Source organism: Zonotrichia leucophrys, chromosome 5 (assembly GCF_028769735.1).
Source record: "Zonotrichia leucophrys gambelii isolate GWCS_2022_RI chromosome 5, RI_Zleu_2.0, whole genome shotgun sequence".
In the NCBI taxonomy this organism is placed as follows: Eukaryota; Metazoa; Chordata; class Aves; order Passeriformes; family Passerellidae; genus Zonotrichia; species Zonotrichia leucophrys.
In genome coordinates this window covers 12,602,000-12,613,010 of record NC_088175.1, presented here as the reverse complement: position 1 = coordinate 12,613,010, position 11,011 = coordinate 12,602,000, and the positions used below count along the sequence as shown (strand labels likewise).

Genomic DNA, 11,011 nt, shown 5'->3' with positions numbered 1-11,011 from the left:
TTTCTATCAATAGACTTATGATAAAAATCTAATTCTGAACTCTTAAAATAAATTTCAACTGTTGACTAATGACTAAATATAGAATGCAACTTACTTTAAAGTAAGCTATCTTAGGCTCCATTTTATGATATGATCAAAACCAATGTGAAGCAACACCTTTGCCCACAGTCATAATTTTTATACCTGTTTTAAATCCTTTCTTTACAACTAGGATAGTGTAGGAAGATCAACCCCAAAACATGTTGTTAATATTGTTTGGAGAATTAATCAAAATTTCAGCTAGCTGATGATAATCATGAGATTAAAATTGTGGGGTCAAGCTGACCTCCTTTTCACAGTAGTTGACAAGGTTTTCAAAATACAGTGCACAGTACTGACTTTGCAAAAGGTCTCAAAAAGCTTAGCTGTCAAAAGGAATCATGAAACATCTTAACCATAAGTCTGCATAGCATCCACATAGCATCAACATACAATACTGCAGGTTTATAAAATATGACATAATTTACTAGCAATGATACAAACTTTCAGAAGAACTGAAGGAAATAAAATATTTAACCATTAAATAAAGTAACAGTGTTAACACTCATAATGGCAAGAAACTTAAAAAGTAACATAATACTATTAAGCAGTGGAATGCAGACCTTGAATTAATTAATTTCATTTTATGACTTCATACTACCAGATTTAGCTAAGCTCTGGAACAGATCAGTTAAGGACTGGAATAGAGTCACTCTGCACTTCTGTCAGTCTGCCAGCTGAAGTAAAGTAAACCTAGTTTTAGGACACCAAATAGTTCTTTTCAAGTGCTTCCAATTGTAAAAGAAAATAGGGGCCATAAACTGTTACATGATATAATTTTCTAGCATAACCCACTGTGCACAAGCCTATATAAAGGCTTTATAAACCAGCCACTCTTCATAAAACTCTACTCATCCTCAAAATAGATCTTTTCCCCACATTTTTGCTCTAAAAATGTTAAATAAATAATAAATCAGACTAAGACTCCTAAAAGGAAGAAAGTAGATTTGTAGGGCACCTAATTTTTTTTTTTTTTTTTTTTTTTTGTGGGAGCTAACAGGTATATAACAAATGATGATGCTGGAATGGCTTTTTAGTTAATACAGTAGGCTGAGTAACAGGAGATCTGTATTCTTCCCCTCTGCATTTATATATACAGATATGTATGGCCAAAATATTTATATCAAGATTTCCGGGTATAACTCCTAAGTTGGTATTATTACCAGGTTTCCTACTTTGATATTTGGGATCCACTGCGAATAAGTGTGTTAGTCTAGCTGCTCTAAACTTGAAAAGGAAGAAAAATAGTAAAGTCCAAGTATTTTTAAGCTCAACATCCAGTTAATCAGTGGATCCTTTGCAATTTTTTACAGCCTATCCTTCAATAGAAATAACAGGCCAGCCTTTTTCATAGGCCACTGTTTGGGTTTTTATAGCTGCATTGATTTCTTCTAGTGTTATGAACACCAATCTATATTCAGCACAGCATCCAGAGCATCTGCATCAAACAAGAAATAGTGCCTCATATGAAGCACTACAGATAAAAAGAAAGGTAATAATCTCACTTGAAAAGCATCCCATTCATCCTGTACACTGAAGGAGGTGTAGGTGTGATTAAAAGACTGGGTTCAGTCAATATATAAATACCAGAGGACAGACATAAAGTCCTATGAAGGAAGGTTGATGTTTAGGACCTGAACATTATTGCCACCTCATTTCTGTTATCAGCTGCTGGAGGGTCCTTTTTCAGCTAGACCATGGTAACCATGATTAGGTTATCATGTATGGTAAGAAAGAAACAGCAGAATTCTTATTTATGATTGCAATAATTGCTATTGATGCATGTTGTTCTCTTGGTTGGCCATAGAATGAAAACTGAAGCTGTTACTACAAATTACTTTCCCAGACACTGAATCCATGCATCAGAACAAAACTCTACTCTTAATGCAATTTCATTTTCATGGCATCTCCTAATTTTCTACAGTCAGCAAGAAGTGGGTTCTACAAACAAATATGTGAACTCAGCTTCAGATGTCAAAGTCCTGGCTGAAAACAGCACATATAGAGGGAGCTTCCTCTTTGTGCCCTTCTGCAAATCTGTGTGCCTTCCCTGGGCATGGCCTGATCTGTAGTCCTGTTTGGGGTCTTTCAAAAAACACAAAATAAAACCTCTCAATGCTCTGTTGTTCTCAATTCCCCTGATACCAAAGGTATCTGATTCATCAGAATGAACCTTTTTTGCATGTCAACTTTCAATATGCCAACCCTTACTCAAAGGTGAGCAAGACATTTCCAGGCAATCTGCAGGTAGATGTGTCACAATTTCAATATTTTTTTCAAGCCTTTGTTAATTGTATTGAGTTGCAAACTACATCTTTGTTCTGTAATCTTATATCTCAAGAGAGATGAGTAACTGACAGAAGCAGTAGCCTGCATCTAAATGAGTTAGCTACTAAAGGATACAGGACATTTCTCCTCAGAGCTGCCTAAGAAATTTCAACATATCAACTGAATTTTAGGATCCATTTTTAGGTTCTATTTCTGGTTTTATTGTAAGAATGCACATTCATGAGGAGAGATAAGGCTGTGTGCTATCATTACTTATTCAAGAAATAAGTATGATTGATTGGTGCACAGAGGACTCCCATGGGAGACTTACAGTCATGGGAGACAAAGTCAACCCATAGCAGCTATGTTTTTAAAATGAAAGGCATATTAAGTGTTGATGGGTCCTGTCCTACTCTCTTCTGTTCCTACTTTGTAAGAAACTCAGAATTTAAATATTAAGAGACTGGCATTTAAATATTAAGAGACTGGCAAAGAAAAGTTATAAAAACATCTGGAAAATGCAAAGCATTTTAGGCATCACAATCATTTATTCTATAGGAGTGTATAAAGATGAAAGACATTGAAGACATCTATCCATTCAGAGCCAGTATTCAGTATCAGTTTAAAATGTCCTTCTTGGCAAAAAAGGAAAAAACTATTCAAATAAAAGGTGAAAGTGTGAAGCAGATTTAAATCTCTAAGCAACATTTAATGGTGACAAGGTACTGAACAGTTAATTGAAACATGACTAAAATCCAGTACACAGTTATAGTTGTCACAAAACCTATGTTTTTTAAAAAGCAATTATACAAACCCATGTGTTTTCTGAATAAAGATAAATAATAACTCATCCTGTTCAGTAGAGCTCCCTGATATTTTCATCTATAAATAACTATAGTGAGAGTTTTTATTGCAGCCTATCTCAGGGACAACTAGTTTTCAAATTAAGAGTAAATAACAGACAGAAGAGGAACTGACCCTTACTTCTGAATTTTGAATTTTTTGTTCGTAGTTCAAATAAATGAAGCTGAGGTTCAAATTACCTATGTGACAGTGATACCATCACAATACTCAAGCTGCAAATAAAGCAGCACCGCTAAATTTCCTGTCCATTCACAGAGGATGACAACAGTCACTCAAAACATCCCAGCCAAGGTCAGGTCACCTCTAATACAATGAATGTGCACAGTTATACAAGACAAGCACATGACTTTTCTTTAATAAACCCTGGTGATTTGTGTAGCTATGTCACATACCCATCATTGTCCCAATATAGCACTGACTCAGTAAACATGGAGGAATTCATTACAGTTGGAGAACATTTGACTGTTATGATCAATTAAGCATTTTTATCTAAGTTAATGGAAAGGACTAACAACTAGACTTACAAAACTTTTGGTGAAAAAATGCAGACAAGCCTATATTGCACTATAGCAAGGCAAATTCCATCCTTCATAATATCACACAGACACTACTTGTAACATTTTGCATGGCGAAACATTTTTCCACCTAGACAATCTCTCCCAGGATGCTGCTGTTACCAAATTCTGATTTTCTTTTCTGTTAATATTAAACAGGAAAATTACAATTTGTTCTTCTCCTACAAATCAGGTACATCTCAGGTGTAATTCCCCAAATTAATTTTGTTGAACTTCCCACAAAATTAGCCACTGAAAAGCTGTGTTGTGATAGATAACACGTCCAGCCACATGGCAAACCTGTGCTGGGACAGGCTCCTTGCAGGACCTGTGGCCTTATGGAGAGAGAAGCTGGAACAGGTTCATGTTAGGACTTGTGACCCCCATGGGGGACCCACACTGGAGCAGCTTGTTCCAGAAGGACCTGAATATAATTCCTGGCTGGCTAGCTTCCATGCAGTTACACTGGAGGGGGACTAACATACAGGGATCTACAAAGAACACAAAGACAGCCACAGGGACTCTCTGTGTTGTATTCCAGGATTTTAGTAAGTTAGAGAAGTGGAATGTGGCCACCAACAGAGATTAATATTTGGAGAAAATACTGATTAGAAGTTCAAATTTGGGGATTTCAATGATCAATATAAATGAGAATCCCCATATTAGAAAGCTCAGAATACTCCACCACACAGGAAGGGAAAAGCAGTATTACCAGTGAAAACGACTTCAGAGATTATATGCAAAGGATGACTTGTGTGCCAATACCTTTTCTGACTTCTTATATCATGTAGAAACTGAAACAACCCTCCTTATCTGCAATCAAACAGAGAACAAAAACCCTTTGCAGGGGGTGGTTGGAAAGGAGGAAAATTGATTTTCTTGTCATTTGCAACACTGCAAAAATCTCATTGTACAAAAGCTGAAGATGCATCTTGATCTAATTGCTGCCACAGGACAACATTAGTTCAGCTTGATCACTAAGCGCAATGAACACCCTCCCCAGCAGCATAACAAACAAAAATTGCTGCAGAACCATCTTCCCCCTTCCTTTTGCTGAGAAGCTACGCAGCAGTATCTACCCATCTGACTTTGGAAGAGTGTGACCTTTACATGGGCTCACAGCTTCTTTTGAGCAGCCACCTGCTTCCTTCAAACATCCCCTGCTCCCCCGTGGTCTCCCATGGGCTGCAGGGACACAGCTGCCTCACCAGGGTCTTCACCACAGGCTGCAGGATCCCTGCTCTGGTGTCTGCAGCACTGCTTCCCCTTCTTCTTCACTGACCTTGATGCCTTCATAGCTGTTTCACATATTCCCAGTCCTGACTTGAGCTGCAGTTGTGCAGGCTTTTCTCCCCTTTTTAAATTGTTATCCCAGAGGTTCTACCATCATTTGGCTTGGCCAACTGGGCATAGGGGAATCTTCCAGCAGTTTGTCACAGAAGCCACTTGTATGGGCTCTCACGCAAAGGCAGACCCAATAGACCTGTGCACTGTTCACAGGACAACCAAAGCAAAGCTGTCTATAACTGCTACTTCAATTCAAGCCACTCAGTCCCATATTTGAATAAGTGATAGTCCTGGGACTGCCACTTCTGCTTCTCTTTATACCTGACATTGATCTTGTTAGCCTAGGTATTAATTTCATGCATCTTGGACAAATTGGTAGTTTAGGTGAGACAAAAGCAATAAAACCAGAATGATCTCTTTAAATGGCAACAATATGATTTTATCAATCTTGTTAGTGTTCATTCCTCAAAGATTTTCACACCACAAATGCCACTACCAGTCCAAGCATACCTAGGCATTTTTAATTTTACTTCAGTTGATGGTTGCAATAACCATTTTATAGTACATATAACCTAGGAGCAATTGTATTCTAACTTTCAAAACTCTAAATACCTGTCTGATAATATCCTTGCAAAAACTAATGAACTAAAGGAACTGATAGTCTGCAAGACTGAAAACTGTTGTTCACAGCTATCTGTACGTTACTCAACCACGGCTCTAAAGGACATTTTACCCAAATATGGATTAATGGACTGTACTATTATTGCTTAGGCATTTATTCTAACTCCTCTAGATAACAGGACAGAAAATGACAACAGTCAAGAATAGTTGGTTATTGGAAGTCTACTGATGCCACTATCACAGATCAAACTCTGCGTTCAGTCAGCAATGTAACAAGCGCACGAGAGGCGCTGGCAGGGCGGGGCTCGGCCAAGAGCTCCGTGCCCGGGGTGGCAGGGCCGGGACCGGCAGGGCCCCGTTGTCCGCCCAGAGCGGGGCCGCAGCTCCATGCCCGGGAGAGCTCCGTTCCCTACCGTCGGGCAGCCGGCCGGGACCGGCAGGGCCCCGTTGTCCGCCCAGAGCCGCCTCCCCCGCGGCCCCGGCGCTCCGCCCCAGCCGGCCGAGGCGGGGCCCGGCGGCTCCGCGGCGGCACCAGCGCGGCCCCGCTCGGCGGCAACGCGGCCCCGCTCGGCGCCGGCGCCCGGCCGGAGCTCCTGCGGTGCTCCCGCCGGCGAGATGGGGCTGGAGCCGCTGTTCCAGGCCTGGAGCTACTTCAGGCGGAGGAAGTTCCGGGAGTGCTCGGATGTCTGCTCGCAGATTCTGGAGAGGCCGCCCGGCGAGCAGGTAGCGGGGCCGGGCCGCGGCGGGAGGCGGCGGTGAGGGGCGGAGCGGCCGCGTCCCGGCTGCCTCGGCGCCCCGGGAGCCGCTGCGCCTGCCGCAGCCGCCGGCGGGGCCGGGTGCCGCCCGGCAGCGAGGCAGGAGCGCTGGGCCGCGCCAAGCTCCCGGGGCAGAGGCCGGGCAGCGCCGCCCCTCCACTCTCCGTCTCCCGGCGCCGGCGCTGCGGCTCCGCCTCAGACACGCCCCGGGGGAACCCCCCCGGCCCGGCCCGGCCCGGCGCCAGCGCTGGGAGGGGGAGCGGTGCTGCGGGCACTGCCGGAGAGCTGCCGTGACTGCCGGGGGCCAGGCTCTTCCAAATGCTGAGAACTTTAACCCACTCAGCATTTTGGGGAGTTAAAGAGAGACAAGCTGAGATTAAAAATCAGGTCTGCTAGGGATGTTCCTGTTGATTTTATACTGATGTTTAGATATCATCGCTGCTGTGTGGACCAAATCACATAAGATTAAGAGATACCATTTTAGCTCAGCTCACCTACGAGCCCTACCTTGGGACAGGAGGCATTTGCTTACCTCTCTCTGCTCTTTTTCCAGCTGCAGAGTCTCTGGAAACGTAGGACATGTTTTTCAATATCTACATATTTTCCCACCCTTCTGTAAGAGTAAAGGATTTGGGAAAGTTGTTTCTGGATTAATATTTGCAAGCATGTAAACATTTTCTTTGCCATATTTTAAAAAGAGTAATTGAACACTCTTCATCTTAAACACTTTACTGTAAACTTCTTAGTCTCAAAGCGTCCTACAGACAGATGTTTAAAGAATCTTGAATGCAGTTCTTTTTATCACAAAGGACAAGCCTTTAAAGAAAGCTGCATGGTCACACAATAGTGTAAATATAAAGCCCAGTAATTGTTTGAACTGATTTAGGATAGATATTGAAAAGATTCTTTTTTTATGTTTTACACTGTAAGGCACCACCAAGGAGCCATCAGCAGAGACATTTTTAGTGGAGAAAGTATTCCAAGAACATTATTCCTGATCCCTAAATGGGACTCAGTATTGTTAGTATGGGACTAGCATTGTTCCATGCTAGTGCTGTATTATTTATATGTATATATATTATTGGGTCTTTATATATTAACTTTTGCATATAGAAGGACAACCCTTGATTTGTAAAACAAACACTTGAAATAGCCCAAATAACAGTAAATAAGAGTTGTAAATATCAAGATGCTTCTGTTGCTCTTAATTTATAAAGTTTTTAATGAGTAAAACATTTTTCAATCTGTGATCCCAACATGGGAATGTAAAGACAAATGCATTTCTACTCTGTGCTTAAAATGGTATTTTATGTCATGTTGGGCACCGGAAAACAGACAGACGAATGACAACACTTGCAGAAAGTTTGGATTAAGTGAGCTGCTGTGCAGCATGAGGAATACTCAACAGCTTTAATCACTGTGCCATCTGTTCTTATCCTCTTGTCCCATATTCTGCTAAGCATGTGCTCCCCAACCTCTGCAACCAGGCAAAGAGGGTTCTTGGAGGAGCAGTAGCCTCTGTCACTGTTCAGGGACTCACTTCTTTGAACAGCATGGGTTAGGATACAATTTCAGCTACAGGAGGTCGTGTCCTTTAAAGACATGCCCAGGTGGAGTTAAACAGTGACTCTTACAGGTCAGGGCTTTTTCATGCTCAGACAACTGGCCTTCTCCCTTCTCAGACATGGAATGTAACAGCAAGTGAGTAAAGGAAGAGACCAACATTGCCCAACTGGAAAGTGTTTTCATGTCTGAAAGAGATGGCCTTTCCTGTGTGAAAGCCTGCACTTTTTTCCCTTCTTGTCTGCTAAGTGGTAGCACTACTCCTGCTCCATTGCATCTGCAGCAGTGTCCTAGAGCTATGGGCTGCTGAAACCAGCTTTTTACAATAGCCTTAGAAGTTGGTGCATTTTTGCCACTACACTTTAAAATGTAGTAAGGAATTTTCTTGACCTATGTCTTGATTTACCACTCCCTGTACATATGCCATACAGTATTCAGGATATGTTTGGATCACAAGTATAATAATGATGATAAGTTCTCCTTCAAGAACTGGGCAAATGATGATATAAAGACCTTAAAAATAAGTTTAGTGATGATCCAGTCAATAGTCACATTTTCATACATTTAGAGGCTGTCTTAATTGGTGCAGAACTCTCTTTGAACCCTGTCACCAGATGCAGTAAGCCCTAGGAGGTTTTTAAAGTACTTTGTTGACCTTTTAGCTAACTAGGTATGAATCAGAAATTTTCTTACATAGCAGTATCAAATGCTGTGCCATTATAAATCTTGAATTCTTAAAGGGCACAACAACAAAATCAATGAAGTTTTCATGAAGAGTACGTAGAAAATAACATTGTGATAGAAGAATAATTAGCTGCTACTGGGTTACATCTTATGGAAGATTAATTTTTTTTTCTATAAAATATCCTGTGCACGTCTTAATTTAAGAATTAGAAATATAAATTGTATTTGTGGAATTCACTTCTGTATTATCTCAGGATAAATAAAAACTATTTCGTGTGACTGGTATTTGGTCATAGAAACATGTAAAATACTGGTGTTCAGTCTAATTATTTCCTATTGTAAGCAAACAGGCCTTGCCTTCTGTGTTTATAGTAATAGCATGACCTAGAGGAAATACAATCCAGGACTGTCTCTGTTGATCATCCTGATTAGTCACCTAATCTGATTACTCTTTGTGTTCCATATGTAGGATTCAAGGCAATAAACAGAACCCATGTATGAGGCCTGCTCTAGTTTAACAATAGAAAAAAATTGCCTGATACAATTAATAGATATATAGTGGATGTTCTTCCTTTAACTTAATTAATGGTCTTCCGTGAGGATTTGCTTTTGTTCATCCTTTCTTCTCCCATGTTGAATTTTCAGCTGCTATAATTTGCATACTTGTTTTTGTAACGTCATAATGAAGTTATCATGGTTATGTTTATGGGCATTGAACTTGATTTGAAAAAGCATCTTCAACTGAAATCACTTGCTGGTGCAAAAGACTGTAAGTTTATGCATGAAAATAGTAACACTGAGAGTGAAGTCACTGTTCCTGGATAAAGGTTTGGGGTTTTTTTCTGTGTTTCTGCTCTTAATCATTTGAAGAGCATTTTCAGAATATAATGATTTTAATATTTTGCATGTATTAAATTGTACTCACCTAAAACTAATCGTAGAGTGAAGCCTTATTCTAATATAAGGTATGTAATATATTCCCTCTTTCAGGCTGTAAGCGTCAAAAAACTTCATTATTCTAAGTATTTTTGGTATTCACATAAACTGACTTTGCATTTTAATATTAAAGTGCCCTCAGTGGATTTAGGGATCTGGATTAAATAGTTCCTTCATTAGTTTTACAATCTTTTTTTCTTTCAAGGGAGCTTTATATGTGTAAATGAATAGTAAATTTGAGCTTTTGTTTTGAGAGACAAGCTTACAGGGCAATGCTATTTGTTAATCCTCTCAAAATCTAGTTCCTGTGGATTACTTGCATGTGTAGCAGCTGCTGGATCCACCCATGTTAAAATATGTTATATTCTAATGTAATTTTTGTTATTCCATACTTTTGCTTAATTTGAGGATCCTGCTATGTGCTTGAGAGTTATTTAAAATCTAAAGTTATTTCTTGTCAAAAACTGAAACAATGTGTTAGTATGTGTGAACAATACATACTCTTACCTACAATTATGAGAATGCAATGGTTTTAATATTATTGATCAACTCTACCTTTTTGCCAAAATCATGAGGGATGTAATTTCTGAATTTTATTGTAATATAAGGGCTCCTACATAAGCAAATTCATTTCATTTTTAAATTATTTTTGAAAGTAATGAACAATGCCTAAAGTAAGATACACATCTGTAACATCAAGGCATTTTTGTATCAGTGTTGACATAATATTCCAAACTTGTCCTCATTAGTTACTGTAGCACATATGGTATGGAAGACCTCCTACTGTTCTTAAAACCATCTTCATATGGGCTGTAGTGCTCAGACACAATGGGGTGAACAAAATGTAAGCTGAAATATCCCAATATCTTTTATTACTTAGAAAGCTGAATAGTTTGGTTTTTTTAGAAAAAAAATGCTATACATAAAAGAATTGTAGTAGTTCATTTAATCATTCAACTGAAATGCAAAGCCAGTTTCAGTCAGGCCCAGGTACATCACAGTAAACTGAGATTAATCCCTGAATAATGTTCAGTTCCATAGAATACTCAATGTGCAAGATGTGTTATGCATTCTAACAGCAGTGAACAACTTTTTGGTTCCAAATACAATCCTTTAAAGGCCACAAATTCCAGTACTGTACAGAAGGAAGATGTCCTTCACCAGTATTCTGGGTCCCTGCTGTCATAGAATGTACTGAGTAAAAATGTTCAAATTGGAAGAAGCAGACCATGCCTCATACTACAGAGGGATGATTTTGACATTGCCATTCTCCTGGTGGGCAGAAGCCAGCTCTGTGTCTTGGCTGCAAAGCAAACAGCACCAGGGCAGTGCTTGAGCTGGGGGAAGACCTCGGTGTGATCTAATAGCAGTCTCTGATACTCATGCATACAAGGAGGTTAT

At 40.0% G+C, this 11,011-nt stretch overlaps 1 protein-coding gene across 1 annotated transcript in view; it reads left to right on the top strand.

The window, feature by feature from the left end:
* The first annotated feature begins 6,194 nt into the window (after positions 1-6,194).
* TTC8 (tetratricopeptide repeat domain 8) overlaps positions 6,195-11,011 on the top strand; it is a 41,841-nt gene continuing 37,024 nt past the window's right edge. Inside the window, exon 1 of the mRNA XM_064714884.1 lies at positions 6,195-6,395. Within this exon, the coding sequence (XP_064570954.1) occupies positions 6,288-6,395 (108 nt within the window). The 5' untranslated portion in view covers positions 6,195-6,287. The remainder of the gene's footprint in view (positions 6,396-11,011) is intronic.